We start from the raw sequence: 17,500 nt of genomic DNA, 5'->3' as shown, positions 1-17,500 counted from the left end.
CTGCCATGCAAGAGATCTCACCCTGAGTGTGTGTGTGTGTGTGTGTGTGTGTGTGTGTGTGTGTGTGTGTGTGTGTGTGTGTGTGTGTGTGTGTGTGTGTGTGTGTGTGTGTGTGTGTGTGTGTGTGTGTGTGTGTGTGTGCGTGTGTGGTGATAGGTGGTTCAACTTGTGCACACTGATAACCCAATGTGCAACAGGTGTACAGCCTCACCAAGCCCCAGAGTCCAATCACACTCAGCCAGGTGTGGCTGCCTAAATCATCCAGCCATCATCCACAAACACAACCCCACAAACAACTTTATGTCTCATGTTTCATCTAATATCTGCACCGCTGGAGGTGTGGTGGCGGCACAGGAGGGGAACGCCAGCAGGGGTCTGTTGTACTTTAATGACGGAGCGCTGCTATCGCCCCGGCTTGTCTTTTGAGGAACAAACGTAAATCCGTCTTTTCCCCCCCGAAAAGGGTTTCACCCTGCCACTGAGCTCCAAAAAGGCACACTCTGGAACTGATCCGCTGTGTGTGTGTGTGTGTGTGTGTGTGTGTGTGTGTGTGTGTGTGTGTGTGTGTGTGTGTGTGTGTGTGTGTGTGTGTGTGTGTGTGTGTGTGTGTGAGCGCATGTGCGCGCATATGCGTGCATCGGAGAAGAACATGTCTCAACGTTATTGCCGATTGCGTACAAGCCCGTCTCAGGAGTGATTCTGTCTCTTCCCCTACCCCAGCCCACCGCTCTCTACCCCACCCTCCTTCTCCTCAAGCCTTCGAAAATTTATGCTTGCCGCTTCCTCATCCCGACCGAGCCGGTCGAAGCCGCTCCCTGCAGGGCACCGTTTCACCCGTTTGTGTCTGTCTCGGTTCACGTTTATAGCTGCCATTCTTTAGTTCCTTTTTTTTTTTTTTTTTCTCCCCCATACACTTAATTGCCTTTGCAGGCGCTCGTTCAGCAGAAGCCTCCTCTCTCGTTCGTAATAACCATATTGTTGCATTGGAAACTCCACCGAGCGCCAGCCCCCCAAACTCACACTGCGGTCTGTAGACTCCCCGGGGAGGTGGAGGTTGGCAGTTGAACACCGCCCAGGAGAACGTGGTGGACGACGTGAAGGGAGGTCTTGGAGGAGGCAGCTCTCTTACAAGCTCTGAGTCTCTCCTTCACTGCACACATTCGTTTTACACATTGTAAAAACGGATAGTTCTGTTCTGCCATTCTGATTGGCTCAAAGCCGATGCTCTACAAGACTGCCTGTGGCTGCATGACAATTCATTTGTAGTCTTAATGCGATGCCAATCTGAAAGTATGCTAGCCTATGTTGCTTGGCAACCACCGTGCTCTTTTTTGGAACTATATTGCTTGGTGGAAGAATCATGGCTTGATTTCAATAAATGTGTACATTTTGTGAAATCGATAACAGCCCCTACCTGTTCTAAAATAACTTTCAACCACCAATTGATGATCACAATTCCATAATGCCGTAGTTATTATTCATTGCACGTGACAGTGCACGGTGATCCAACGGATAGGTGACATCCATTCAGTACGTGTTAATATGCAAACGTCGGCCCCTCCCGTCGCCCTGTACCCGACGAAGACGGCGCCGCCATGAGCGGCCATCGATCTTTAGGTTTCAGAAAGCCGATCCGTCATCGTCATATCTGCCTCTTCAGCAGCTGTCCAGGTGCGATGATGAAGAGCGCGGCGTGCGACTCGATACGGCGGCCCCCAGCCCGGTCACTTGAGGCTGCCAATAGAAGGCCGGCGTCTCTCTCCGTGATGAATGACTCCCGGGCGCTCCGCCGCGCGCCCCCCCTGAGCGCGGCCCCCCCCCCTGAGCGCGGCCCCCCTGAGCGCGGCCGCTCCCGGCACACGCACGACGACAAAGACCCTTATCCTAGTCAGGGTCTTTTTATTTTTTTTTCGGTTCTCCCGCTGTCAGCTCCGGACGCAGCGTCTGGGGCCTTGGATGCCTTGGGCCCCCCCCCCACCCCACGGGCTAGCCCCCGGGTTCGCTCCTGTCTCTCGTGTCAAACCTTGAGTGGGATAATCCATCCCCCCCCCCCCCCCTGCCCCCACGATCATTACTTCAAGTAACACCAGCTCTCAAACTCATGCTGTCTGAGTGCTTGCCAAATTATTTTCTGAGCAAGTTAATAGATCATGTTAGGAACTTCTCTTGGCTTGATCAATTGGGGTTTTATATAAATATCTAACATTTCGGGCAAAATATTAAATGCTTGTCTAATATGTCTATATATATGAAAATAAAGTCTATAATATGTTAGTCTACTCTTAAAGCCCTTTGGAAAACTTTGTGTACTTTGTTAGATTCTCCTTTAATGAAGGTATTCGAGTTGCTTGCTTGTGTGTGTGTGTGTGTGTGTGTGTGTGTGTGTGTGTGTGTGTGTGTGTGTGTGTGTGTGTGTGTGTGTGTGTGTGTGTGTGTGAAAGGAAAGAAATGAGTGAAGATTAAGTGTGACATAGTGATGTGTGCGTGTGTGTGAATGTGAATGTGTGTGTGTGTGTGTGTGTGTGTGTGTGTGTGTGTGTGTGTGTGTGTGTGTGTGTGTGTGTGTGTGTGTGTGTGTGTGTGTGTGTGTGTGTGTGTGTGTGTGTGTGTGTGTGTGTGTGTGTGTGTGCGCGCTTTTGGCAGGGGTCTGTCATCAGACAGGTGATAACAGATTCGTCCGACGGAGATCCTCCTCTGTGGCGTCACAGCTTTTGTTCTCACCTGACTAAATGTCCTTCACCTCTCTCACACTCCCTCTCCCTCTCTGTGCAGACGCCGCTCACACACACACGCTGGCAGACAAAGCCCATCTGGCTCACCAACGTCTGCCTGCACCCTAATGGGTGCTTCATTTATGAGCTTGATCTCGACGAAGGCTGTGTCATGCAATACTGTGCGTGTTGGGCGAATGATAACAACGTATCTAGCAGACCCGACAGCATCCAACAGCAGAGTGTTGTTTTGATCGACTGTTTTGATACCCATTTAGCAAATTTGGAAAGACATTCCAAGTTTCAGTCAAGAAATATATTTTTGTGTCGGGGTTATGAATGCATAATATATCTGGTAAGCAGGCACCTTATGATCAGACCTTCACACAGAAATCTATCTCTGATCTGATCTTCCATACAGGCAGTTCCTGTACATTAGGATAACCTGCGGATGATGAGCAAACTTATTCTGTGCATGCACAAGTGTGTGTGTGTGTGTGTGTGTGTGTGTGTGTGTGTGTGTGTGTGTGTGTGTGTGTGTGTGTGTGTGTGTGTGTGTGTGTGTGTGTGTGTGTGTGTGTGTGCGCGCGCGCGTCTGTGTGTGCGTATTTTTATTTCCCATGCATATTTCATTTGGGCACTTGTTTTACTGACAGAGGAATCGGCGTGCTGGTGTTTACTGACAACAAGCCAAACCTGTCTGCTCAGCCACGTAGACTGCACATTAACATGCGTTCAGGCCCACGCCCCCACCCCCCACTCTTCCGCCACGTTACATTATCTTTTATTCATTGCTTCCTCTGTGGAATGTTGTGATCTTCTCTGTCTTTCCATCCGTCTGCTTCTTCTTCTCATCTCTCGTAACCATCCTATCTTTGATATGACTCCCTGGTCGCACCCCAGGTTTAAAGCCCCTTAAAGTGACAATTTCGAAGAGCCCATAAAGATTTGCATGTGACGCATGGTAATGTCAGTTAAGTCACTGTCTATCGTTGAATGCTTTAGCGCAATGCTGAGGGAGCCTATGGCCCACTGATGAAAGCCCTTGCATCTGCAGTAGTATGTATGTTCAAAACTACTTTCCCGCCATGCATTCAAATCACAAGCGTGATGTATAATAAGTCGGCTGTGTATCTCAGATGTCATTATAACGACTGCTTGATGAGGCACCCTTGAGATTGCACTTCAACTCCAAAGTAGTAGGAACAATGCAAAGGTGGTTTGAAAAAAAAAAAAAACCTTCTTCAATTCTTATCGCCATTAACACCACAGCGAGATGTAATTCCCCCTCATTATGTGTACAATTACACTCCTCCCCTCTAAAGAGATGGAACCGCCTTGAACGGTGTTTAGGGATAGACTCTCTTATTGAGCTGATAATAGATGGAGCTCACACACACACACACACACACACACACACACACACACACACACACACACACACACACACACACACACACACACACACACACACACACACACTGTCAAGGAGCAGAGGCGCGCTGCCCTCTGTAGCTATTGGGTTTTTCTCTCGACTTCCAACCACTGCATCATTAACAGCCAATTAGTGGTGTGAGCGTGTGTGTGTGCATGCGAGTCCCTCCTCAGCCCGGCAACGCTGCACCGTTCCCCCAGGCACCGAGTCGCGTATAAGCGGATTTTTAACGACAGAATAATTGGCAAGCATCGTTACAATACAGATACTGCCACAATATGTATTGGTATCGGAGGAATGTCCCGCAGTAAAAAAAACATCTGATGCCGGTAAAGCCACAACACAAATCATTTTTCTAAAACAAAGAGACGTGTTGTGTGTGCTTGGGAATTAAAAACCTTTCGTGCAAGACAGAAGTATAAAGTGCTTTACAGGGGAAAGCCCTTTCCAGGGAAACAGTTTAAAATAAGAAAGGCCACATTTGAGAGGTTGAATTAAAGATATTCTGCAATAAGTAAGTAGAAGACGCTCAACAAAAAGGTGTGTTAGAGAAGGTTTGGGACAGACCGATCTATGTGATGCCCTCGGTGCCTCTGGGATACTGCATTGATCTGCTACGGTTAGGGTCGGTCCTCTTCCCTTTAACGTGGGCAGATAAATGTAGGTAAATGTGTGTGGGCCTGAGAGTGACCGTGAAAGAGCAGCAGGAAGAGAGGTGGCGAGGAAGACCACTTGTCGCTGCTTGGGTTCCACGTAGTACAGCGTGGCCGCTGAAGCAGGTCTATAGCATCAGTCTTTAAAAGGCTTTAAAAGCTCTCGCTCTCTCTCTCTGGATCATGTTCTCTTTTGCTCTCATGGTAGAGTGATTGCTGCTGGGTTCAGGTTTAATCAACGCATACACACAGCCTTACCTGGGATGTTCAATGAATGCATTAAAAGTGTGTGTGGTGTCTGCCCCACGGCCTCTTCATTCAGTCACTGTCTACTGGATTAAAGGGTGTGTGTGTAAAGAATGGCCCCTGGTGGGCCGTCTTAATCCGCAATGGACAACTTCACCAGCAATAAAAGTAACCTTTCGTAATATTAAATTTATTGGGAAAGAAAAAGAAAATCCCGTTCTATTCCTTTACGATGGGAGCCGAATATAAGAAGCTTCGACACGGGTGCTGGTTTGAATGTGTGTGCGGCGAACACACAACCACACGTTTGATTGCAGCAGCCCATCATTCCTCGTTATTTGGGCTCAGGGTGGGCAGGACAGGGCTCCGTCCCACACACACATACACACACACACGCACGCACGCACGCACACGCACAGGACTGGTCGGGGAGACCCCTACACCCTATCCATCACACAGCTCATTAGCCAAGTACAACACAATCTCCCTGCCTGCTCTCTCTCTCTCACTGGTTCTGTTGTGTTACTTCCTCCATCTGCACTTTTTGTTAGTTAACTTTGCCCCAATCCTTTCACACAATTGTCATTCCTGGTCCTTTTTCTCCTTCCTCAATTGTTTTCCCCTGAGCCTTGCATTCCTTCCATCTATACCTTAATGTATACTTTTTACTTTTAATTCAATGCTTTTCTTACTTTTGTCTACCCTCTTTATGTTTGCCTCCTCTTTCTTGCATCTCTCTCTCTCTCTCTCTCTCTCTCTCTCTCTCTCTCTCTAGCTCTAGCTCTAGCTCTCTCTCTCTCTCTCTCTCTCTCTCTCTCTCTCTCTCTCTCTCTCTCTCTCTCTCTCTCTCTCTCTCTCTCTCTCTCTCTCTCTCTCTCTCTCTCTCTCTCTCTCTCTCTCTCTCTCTCTCTCTCTCTCTCTCTCTCTCTGAAGTTTCCCTGTGCTGTTATACGGCACAGGGTTTGTAACTCAAACCTTAAAGTGCTGCTTACGACAAAACCATATCAACTAATATGGCAAAAGCAATGGATATAAGATACAGAATATATATTTATATATAAATACACATAAGCACCGTGTTGTTTGGTCGAGCCATGGCGCAATTGCTGGCCGCATCTTCTGTTGACATCGGTCGAGAGCCGTGCTTGTTTGTAACACATGTTAATTATTGTAACTTATTTCAGATCTACGCTCTGCCCCAGTCGCACTGCCCCCACTGCCCTCCTCCTCCCTCCGGGTCCAGTACACTCATAGATCTCATACACACTTATGTATTCCATATATCTATGTATTTCTGGGAGCATTTCTGCGCCACGTTTATAGCAGCCTACTAAATTGGCCTGCAGTTCCAGTGAAAACGCAAAGCTGGTATCAGATCAATGGCCTATGACATCCGGGCACATTTATCAAGGGGCCAACAAGGACTGAACGCGCACACACTCATAAACACACAAACACAGACACACACAGGCCTTTCAACTCTTAAAATGCAACACAAACGTGCAAAAAACGCGGCAAAAGGGGTGAAACGATAACACACACACCCAAGCAAGCTTTGCTTTGATTAATTAAGCCGTGTGGAATAGGAGAGTTCCGTAAAGACAAGTCAGGAATCTGAAACCATTAACCGCCTCCTCTTCACCTCCTCCTTCCAAAATCCATTGGTTGATCGGCATCTATACCGCTACAGACACATGCATAGAGACAAAACTTGTATAGTAATTGGTGTTTATTATATGATACTACTTTAGAATCTAAGTTAGTAACTTTATTGTGTGTGTGTATGTGTTTGTGTGAGTACTTGCTACACTCTGTGTGTATGGCGATGTGTACTGGGTACACACTTCGGGATGATTAGCCTAATTTTTTGTGAGATTTCCCCCTTCCAACCAATTGGGCGGCTCCACCTTCCCAAGCGTCTGCATGATTTCTCGCTAGATGCTCAACGCCTTTTGTGTGTCTTTATATTCCTTCAAAGATTTACTGTATTCATAAGTGTAACGGCGGATCTCCTCGCACATCCTCACTTTAAAACATCTCTCCATTATTGTATCTGGAGCATTCGCAGTCGGATTTTGTCGTCCAAATAGGGGTCTGCGTGTTCCTCGTGGCAATGACCAGAAGGGTTAGTCACGCAGAATATATGTATATATATATATATATATATATATATATTCCATGGCCTCGGAATATGTCTGGCAGAGGTCTGAAACACGATATTGATCCATTCATCTTCATAAACCCTGTATATACTGCTGTAAATTGATGGGCAGGTACACAGTGTACCTGCCCATCAACGTACAGCAGTATATAACGGCTACCTGCTCTGCGCTTTGTGAATGGGTCTGAAAGCATGAGGGAAGAACGTTTTTGCCCTGATCATGTGAAGGGGGCTTTAGCCTTACGCAGTGTATGGATTGAATTGTGGGAGAATCTCTTGTTGCAACATGTGCATCTATTTTAACACCATCTGACCACGAGAATGCTAGTGCGATTGAGAATCAGGCCTGGGTGGTTAGGGAACGGCATTGATAAGCGTGTGGTGTGCTGTCTTGGCACACAAAACACATAAGATCAAAACAGTTGCTTTTATCCTCATCTATCGTTAGGTGTGTGGTCTCTCACCTTTACCAAATTTGAAAGTCACCTTTACCAAATTTGAAAGATGGTCTAGTGTGTGCCAGGCGTGAGGTTGAGAGGGGGGTGCAGAGTGGATATCCTCTGTTCCCCCTGGGCTCTGGCATCTCCAGTGTACAGCAGACTGTGACGGAGGCCGGGAGGAAGAGGAGAGGACAGCTGGTACGCGGGGGCACAAAGAAAAAAGCGGACATAGGAGAGTCGAGAGGACTCGGCCAAAAGACCCATGGGAACGTCAGACTTCTCTATCTCTCTCTCTCCTCTTTATAAAAAAAAAAGGGTTTGGGATATGAATCACGGAGCCCCATCAGGAAGATCCATCACAGACACTTCATTAAATAATAGAACGAGTGCTGATACATTTTGCCCTGTGCCAAATCTAAAATATAATTGTTTTTACACCAGGGCAGCAAAACTGATTATTTTCAAAGTCGATTTTTTGTTCTTTTTATCAATCATTTGGTCTATAAAATGTCATACATAATAAAATTGACCAGAGTTCAAAGTGACTGTCTCAAAAATGCTTGCTTTATCTGACAAGCAGCCAAGAAAAACAAAACTTTTCTTTTTATAATAATCCACGAACCAAATATTAGAATCAAACTTCACCATAAAATGTTGTTTGTTATTTAAACTTGATAAATGACTTAAACGACTAGTCAACTATACCTAATCAATAAATCAGGTTTGACAAATTTTCCGTCAATCGACTAATCGCCACAGCCCTATTGTGTCCCACTGTATCCATGACCGGTGTGTATTCTGAACGCTGCGCTCACGTATCCAGAGATGAGCAGCCGTGATCCCCCCCACCTCTCCACGTCCCAGCCCATGCACCGACGGAGGCGCTTGATCGCACCACAGCACTGGCTGGATTTGGTAGACGACTGAGAACCTGCAACGTGCTGTGAAACAGCACTGTGGAGGCGATGACTGTGTGAGTGTGCGTTTGTGTGTGTGTGTGTGTGTGTGTGTTGGGGAAAGGGGGATGGGGATAAACTGGCTGCTACACAACCCATAGTGTTCCGGAGTTACTTGAGGACAGAACTGGAAGAACGTACATCGCTCCCGCCTCACTCAGGAACGAGGCTTGGCGGCTTTAGAGGGATGACGGGTGATTAGGAACAGCTGTCACTGAAGCGGCGAATACATAGCGGGCTTTCTGCGTCGGGGTTGCCACTGTTTTCTTCAGGGGTTGAGGGTTGAAGCCAAACATAGCGTAGGCGCTGCCCTGGGGCCGTAGCGGCCGGCTCGGATTCTGCACATGGACGTCCAATCAGATCACAGCTTTGTCTGGCGTTTTGACTGAAACTGAATCCAAACGGGCATCCCTATCACCCTAACATGGATGGGAAAAACGGAAAGTCAGCATCCCTCTCTTTCCTTATAATGTCATAGACATTGTCGGCTCATAGCGGCTGTTGCTTTGCTGGAAGCTAATCATGTGTTCATGGACTTAACTCAGCAGTCTCCTGGTCCTCTCTCACTCACACACCGCCAAACCCTACACACTTAACAACACACTAAAGCTGCAATGACACCCCTGCTCCTTTAGAGGGAGCCTTCTTCAATAAACCCCTTTTTGGGGCTTTAACACAGGGCTTTCTCTGTGTCATTAATTAGGAGCATTATTCTTCACAGGCATACGCACACATTGATCCCTCCTTAGTTCCTCCTCTTTTATGAGACACGTAATGGAGCCTCCTCTTCTATATCTATATCGCTGTACCCTCCCAGGCCCATTCATCAGGCCAGAGAGATCCACACTTACTCCGGCGCCCCGCCCCCTTGTTGCAGCAGCCCCATGTGGAAGCAAGGCCGGACTGTTTATCGATCAAATGAGCGATCCTGCCCTCCCTTTTAAAAGGCTCTTGCCCAATCAATCAAAATATTCCACTTTGGACTTATCTGTCTTATGTCTTGCCTTTGGTTGGTCTCTCTCTCTCTCTCTCTCTCTCTCTCTCTCTCTCTCTCTCTCTCTCTCTCTCTCTCTCTCTCTCTCTCTCTCTCTCGCATTTATCTCATGTTGTATCTGGTTACATGATGTTGTCAATGCTAAGGGCACCTTATTACATGGCTTTGTTCAGTACTGGATTCTGATTGGCAAATTACATAATAATAGCGTCTTAATTCTGAATACCAGAGCGTTGCTATGGGCAAAGTTCCAACCGTGGAATCGAACAGACTATTTATTCCAGTGGAAGCAAAAAAATCATTTTTGCATCAATAAAATAAATTTTGCAATAATGACCGACTCGCTGATCTCTTACATAACAGAGGCATCCTCACCTTAAGGTCCACGTTCTTCCCTTACTTCCTGTAAAAAGGGCTTGTTCTTTAGTTGTTCCTTGGTCAAATGAAATGCTGAAGCGCAGTGAGGGTTTGATTGTTGGTTTGTTCCCCCAAGAAAACTTTATCTTTTTTGTAGCAGTCTAAGTTGCTTACTTTGCGTTGTGGCCATTCTGATCGATCCGTTCAGTCCCACGGTCACAAAGTTGTTGTTGGAGCAAGTTACTTGCTGGTGGAGATATTCTTAGATGCTATTGTTTCCTTTCAGTTTGAATGAATGATTAATTGTGTCGCAAATCATTTAACAAAAAGCTACATTTTTATGATGCATCGTAACTTTTAACGTCGAAACACAAACGTGCACAAGACCTTAAGTCCGATCTAAACCTACATTAGTGCTAGCAGTAAGCTTTACATAATTGTCCTCTCTATGTGGCCCCCTTAGCCCAATTACTACCACTACTTTGACTAGTATTAGTACAGCCCGTATTGACGGGGTGTTTTAGGGTTCCACAGAGTTTCAGAGTTGGCTTTATCCTCTGGGAGCGTGACTGTACGGCTGACTGGACAAGCTCTGCAGGGGAAATAATATAAAGTGTGTGTGTGCATGCGTGTGCGTGCGTGCGTGTGTGCGCGCACATGTACACAAGTACAGCATATTGTATCCTTTTCTCTTATTTCTCAGAGTTTGGTTATTTGTGGTATTTAGAGAAGGGTATTGGAATGGGGAGGAGTTGGCCTTTTCCCATTCCCCAAGAGGGGCGACCTACTGCAGGGGAACCATTGGAGGACAGCAGGCCCCCTTCCCACTCCATCTACTGCTCCGTTCTGTTACCAGGGGTGAAACAACCGGGTTTAGGTCTGCCTGCCTGTGTGTAAGAGATGTACACTTCCTGTTCGAGTGGAATCAGTCTTCACCATGGACTCCTATAGATGTTTGTTTCAGGATCAAAGATGAGCTGCCTATGCTCGTCCCGGGGCTGTCCAGCCTATCCAGAATTAACTATTTGTGTTTCTCATTCGACAATTATTGTGGTCTAATAAAAAAATAAAAATAAATAAAAATGACACCCATCATATAACGTTTGACCTAAACACCGAAGTTATACATTTAAACTGTGAAGCATTTAGCTCAAACCTTAGAAATGTTCTCTCAACCCATCCCCACATCTTCATATCAAGCACAAACTAATACGATTTTTTTTAGTTTAGCTAGGGGTTGCCGTGCACTTGTGCATATTTGTACAGGTACTAGTTTGTGTGTATCGGTTTTATATGTGCATGCATGCGTCCTGTACGTGCCTTTAGTAAATATTGAATGCTCCCTCAAATCAAGCGCAGGAACTCTTGACATTTAGCTGCTCTGCAATCCGACCTCAAGATCTCAAAGGGCAGGGTTCATTTGTCTTTGTGTATTCATCCTCTTTCATTTCCATTTGAAATAAAAAACGGATGTCAATGACCCACTTGTTTTTTTTCGGTATGGCCCTGGCCACAAAAAGATAATCTGTACACACACACACACACACACACACACACACACACACACACACACAGACTCTGATGTGAGGTCAGGTGCGTGGGGTTGGCGTCGGGCTCGGTAATGATCAGGCGCTTAGTCAACATTCACTGTGATCGCCCTATTAGTGTCAGTTACCACTGCAGTACCCGGGCGGACAACCCCCACCACCATCACCCCCACCACCATCACCACCACCACCATCACCCCCACCACCATCACCACCACCACCATCACCCCCACCACCATCACCCCCACCACCATCACCCCCACCACCATCACCACCACCACCATCACCACCACCACCCTTTTCTTTTCTCATTCTATCTCTGTCACTACCCCCCCCTTGGGTGGCTTTGGCTCACACAAAGAGAGAGAGAGAGAGAGAGAGAGAGAGAGAGAGAGAGAGAGAGGAGAGCTCGGTGAAGTGGAAAGGGCCGTTCCTTGTGCTTCTGTCTCTGTGTTAACCCCCTCTCTCTCTTTCTCTATCTCGCTCACTTGCTCTTTCCACACACACACACACACACACACACACACACACACACACACGCAAACGCACACGCACACACACCCGCAGCGCATGCACACATACAGACACACACACACTTCCTCTCCTGCTCTGCTCTTCCTCTCTGGAATGGCTCAGTTTAGAAATAATTGTCTCTTTGTGTGCATCCTTGATTTTGTTTTTTTGCTTCTCTCTGGCCCTCAGCTGGGTAGAAGAGAGAGGGAGGGGAGCTTCTTGCTCATAAAAACTCTCTTTCAAACATATACATAGATTTGCTTTTTGGTAATGTTGTATCCCCCTTTTTTCCGCGGAAGGGGCTGTGATAGCAAAAGTCAATTTGCTAAGTCTCTCTCTCTCTCTCTCTCTCTCTCTCTCTCTCTCTCTCTCTCTCTCTCTCTCTCTCTCTCTCTCTCTTTCTCTTTCTCTCTCTCTCTCCCACCCCTTTTTCTCCCCTTCTATAATCGTATGCTTATCCTATCCCTCCGTCTCTCTCTCTCTCTCTCTCTGTCCTCCCCAGCCTGTACGGTCGGAACCTGCAGGCCAACCCGGAGCCCCCCAAGAAGAACACGGACAAGAGCAAGAAGATCAGCCGCAAGCCGCTGGCCGCCAAGAACAAGTGATGAGAGAGTGATGGAAGAGGAGGAGGAGAGGCTAAACCTGCTCTCACTGCATGTGCCTTTTAACGCCCACTTTTCATTAGAATTTTCCCTGTTTATCTTTTCTTTTTGGCGTCCTTATTTATCGTTCATTTTATACTGCCTTGTATTTCTGAAGTCCTTGTCGCAGCAGTGCCTCCTCGAGTCGTCGTACTCCGGCTGTGCGTGGACCAGTCTCTGATCTCTGCCGTTCTGCAGCTGTTTTGTACTGATTAAATGATGATTTCAGCTTTTAAAACACAAATTCCCATTTCTTCTTTCTTCTTCAACTCTTCAACCATGCATCTCCTGTACGGCAAGCTCTATTCCCTGGCATGGTTTAATTTTACTTTCGGTCGCACATACAGAAGGAGATGTGACCAGACATAGGGGCAAGCCAATCTAAGGCCCAATCCCATTTCTACCCCTTACCCCTCTCCCTTGTTTTACCCCTTCCCCTTACACCTTCAAAACAAGGGGGAGGGGTTAAGGGGAAGGGGATAGGGGTAGAAATGGGATTGGGCCTTAGCCTATCTGCCTTTTGGCTAGGTTGAAACTACACTTCATATCAAGCAAACAACCAAATCTTAATTCCACTTCATGACGGTTGCAGAGAACTCGCCTTTTTCTCGTGTGACAGCCAGACACTTGACTTTGTTGTCCTTTTCGTAATCCGGGCCCTTACTGTGACCTGCGGAGCCCCCACTGACTCAGGTCTGGCTGGGAACAAGCTGCCATGGGGCCCCACCAGCGGCTGATCGACCCCGGGGCCCCTGTCAGGAAGAGGGCTCAAACAACCCGGGGGGACCACCAGACCCTCACACACGTGGGTCTCAGCTATGACACACACACACACACGTGTTTGTGTGTGTGTCCTAGCTATGTTTAAGGCATGAGATAGAGAGGTTGTTAGCTACCCCTCAAACTGTTGGGTCACGACCACAAGGGAAGAAGAATCTCTCTGGTTCACTCACACGCAGTCACACACGCATATATACAAATACACATACACACAAACCTAGTGCCTTTTTAGTTAAGTCGCTTTGTTTGTAATCGCCTGCTGTTCAATTGCCTCTCTCTGACTTTCTTTCTACTGTCTTTGCCTTCCGTCAGACATCGTGGCTTCTCCACGTTTAGTAAATCTGAACAATAGGACATTGACAATGATGCTTAGATATTATTTTTATACACGTCACCCTTGCGATTGAAAAAGACTGAGTTAATGACCACATCCTTAAAGTACAATACCCACTTGTAGCTCCTCAATTTCTCCAACTGGACTCCATTACGGCTCCTTTTATAGTGTTCATTTCACTGTGTGTGTGTGTGTGTGTGTGTGTGTGTGTGTGTGTGTGTGTGTGTGTGTGTGTGTGTGTGTGTGTGTTTGTGTAGGCGCACGAGCGTAGGCATGTGGTGTGCTCCTGTAAGAAAGACTGATTTCAATTGTTCTATTTCTCTTTTCCGTTGGCTCTGAGTGTTTTTCCTCCTATCTGGGACAAACCCGGAACCCAATATTAGCCCCGATTCACGGGAACAAGTTATTTTTAAAGAGTACGCAGAAGAAGAAGAAAGAATTGAGGCACTCACCTTACCGTCCGTCACATCACAACTTGTTGCAATTGTAATCACTCCAATTCTTCTGTATTAATACCGAATACAAAAGAAGTTGAAAAGTTGAAATGTGCAGGACGTCACATGACAGCTTTTTGCAAAATGAACAAATGTAATCACTGCAATTCTATTGTATTAATTTGTATCATGCTTTTCTCGGGTGCCACGATACACTGTTACATGTACCATTTGCTCTGTGTATCAATTATTTTGAATAAAGCATTATCGTTTGCGTAATGTTGTTTGGCCTTATTCTGCTGGACATTATTCCCACAATCATCATTTTCAACAATTTGATTCAACAATCAAACTCTAATGCAATATTGCAGCATAATTTAAGAAATTATTATTAACACATTTATATACACATTCAAATGCATAGTCCAATATAAAATTCAACTCACTATTGTTAACGTGGTTGAATAGATTTTACCTTAAACTTCCATAAAATATCTAAAGCAGAAATTGGAATGAATCGCCCTGAACGAGATGCATAACAGGCCTTTAAAGCAGCATATACAACCAGCTTAGGGGCAGATGTCCGGTACAAGACATGCTTATAATGCTATTCCTGAATGAAACCTACAGACCAGATTGGAGACGCCTTAGACATATATATGTACTCTTGGAACAACTCTTCCGGTAAACACAGGATGTTTGTTACAGTCTACATAAAAAATCACTTCTCACACGTCGGTGTCTCACTCTCACTGTCATCCTTTCAGCATTGTTTCCTGTGCTGCTCCAAACAAGCCTTGACTGGTTGGCTGGTGTGTGTATGTGTGTGAGTGCTGTGTGCGTGCACGTGCGTGTGTCTTTGGGTGGGGGTAAGGGGTGTAAGAGGAAACAAAGTAAGCAAAGAAAAAATATTTCAAAACAAAGTATATTAGTACAGAACCCTTTGTGCATGTTTGCTACTGCTTTCAAGTGTGTGTGTGTGTGTGTGTCTCTGTGTGTGTGTGTGTGTGTGTGTGTGTGTGTGTGTGTGTGTGTGTGTCTGTGTGTGTGTGTGTGTGTGTGTGTGTGTGTGTGTGTGTGTGTGTGTGTGTGTGTGTGTGTGTGTGTGTGTGTGTGTGTATCCACCCTGCCTGCCTATTCACACACCGCACACAGTCACGGGCGCAGCAGGCACATCTGTTTGGCCATCGGAGCAGCGCATACTCACCACGGGACTCCTGTCCACACACACACACACACACACACAGTAACACACACACGCTGCTCTCACACTCTCCTCTCCACACATTTCAGTCCAACTTTCTCTTTCTCACGTCACCACCAACCTCGTCATCATCATCAGCGTTATATATACACACTCCCCGGCCTCCTCTTCACAACCTCGCCTTCAATTTCGACTGTAAGCGGTCAACAGTTGTACATACTGTATCACACACCAGGGTCAGAGACTAATGAGGGGGGGTGGGGGGGGGGGGGGGGGGAACACATGGGAAATCATACAAAGAACAGCTGCGGAAATAGCATCAACGTTTCATATCAGGGTCAGTGTATGCGCTGGCAATCATGAATAACGTCACAGTTGTTCCGCACGCACCCAGCTCCCACAAACATATTCCACGCCCGCAGTTCATGAGGTCCTGTAAGACTGTACATCGTTTTAGGGTGCAACTTGTGGCAGCCATTTTTGTATCATTGGTCATCCTATACGTGCAATGCAAAAATATATTTTCAAGGTGTAATTTAATTGCGCCACTCATTGTATTTGCATAATGTATTCCCCCTTTAATGCTCTGCTAGCAGCGGCAGGCCCTGCATTTCCCGGCGGATATATGCAAATATGACGCATGCACGGGAACTGACGCATGGCCATTTGCTGGGGAGGTGATGGTGGTTCACCGGCATATATTCAGTTAAAATGCTTACCCTTCAGAACAGCATCCACAAGTGGATGGGGAATTGCGTATTGCTGCACCTGAAATGGATAATCCATATTTAACCTTTACCCAACCTTATACAGACACTCATTTGCATGACAGGGGTAAACAAACAACAGTAAATGCAGATATCTACTAATGCCTCGTTACCCACTTCCTCATTCACGGTAATAATAATAGTTACAGTCATTATGATCCTAAGGACAGCTAACAGCCCTCCACATGCATTATTTATATTACTATATTTAGATTACAGAATTAAGATACAGGTCATTCATGAGCAGGTAGGGGTTAGGGGTCCTGGTCAGAGATGCCTCCAGATAGACGTTGTGGGAAAAAGACACACAGTGTCTTTCAGCTGCGAGTCAAACACTAGACAATTTATTATACAATTTACGAACCAGGTGGCCTTATTGAAATGTGGATCTCCTCTAACGGGACATAGGCAAACAAAGAGCGATATGAGCTCCATCCAGCTTGTCTTGCCAGCCCACTGAATCTGACCCCCCGGATTTCACATTCAGTTCAATGGCTATATATGATAGGATGAAGACCACATTGTAAACTCTGTCAAGAAAGAATGTTTAATGTGGCATTTTTATGTTGTCATGAACATCTGAAAACCGATCCCACTTTATCTTATTCTCGATTAGATTTTAAATTATACCGACTGTAGTGTCCACGATTGCGTTCAACATCAAATATTCCAGCAATGTTAAGTAGGCCTATTTCTTGAATGTTCAGGCCTATTTCTTGAATGTTTTGTAAGGCTTAATTGTGGTGTACAATGAGGCAGTTAATACTCAATAAATAGCCTACATTTGAGTTTGATCAATGACTGATTTTAAAGCTAGGGCGGCAATATATCTGATATTGGAGTATACTACCTCATGCGTCAATTGCTTGTTTGGTTTACAAACACCACAAGCGGGTCTTCTTGCCAATATACATTTCTGGCACAGTTGTGCTAGTGTGTGTAGGCTATGCATATTATATGATTGCAAAGTGCGACTATAAAGAAAACGCAACAGTCTGGACCTTCTTACAGTTATCAACAGAATGTGAAGAAATAACTCTTTTGACGTTGTGTGTCTTGAGTTGCTGAGGTATTTAATAAAGTAAGACATTTGGCCTGGCTAGCAGCGGCCTTAACGTCTCGTAATACCACTTTGTACACCAGAGATCCCCTTCCCTGCAGCGTCCGGTCTCCAGCAAGAGCGGATGAATTATCCTATTTATTAGAGCTTTTTTTAACTTCAAGAAGAGCGCCTTGGTCAGCTTATCTTTTTAGAAACTATGTTTTTGGGTAACAAAGAGCACCTACGCACTAACTGATTCACTTCAGAACTACACCGTAGCCCTCT

At 46.0% G+C, this 17,500-nt stretch overlaps 1 protein-coding gene across 1 annotated transcript in view; it reads left to right on the top strand.

Annotated features, from left to right (window-relative positions):
- rsu1 (Ras suppressor protein 1) overlaps nucleotides 1-14,481 on the top strand; it is a gene marked incomplete at its 5' end in the record, with an annotated part of 19,765 nt that extends 5,284 nt beyond the window's left edge. Inside the window, one exon of the mRNA XM_060045773.1 lies at nucleotides 12,516-14,481. Within this exon, the coding sequence (XP_059901756.1) occupies nucleotides 12,516-12,618 (103 nt within the window). The remainder of the gene's footprint in view (nucleotides 1-12,515) is intronic.
- Nucleotides 14,482-17,500: the final 3,019 nt, after the last annotated feature.

The sequence above is a fragment of the Gadus macrocephalus genome, chromosome 23 (assembly GCF_031168955.1).
Source record: "Gadus macrocephalus chromosome 23, ASM3116895v1".
Lineage (NCBI taxonomy): Eukaryota > Metazoa > Chordata > Actinopteri > Gadiformes > Gadidae > Gadus > Gadus macrocephalus.
This window is presented reverse-complemented; position numbering and strand designations above follow the sequence as displayed.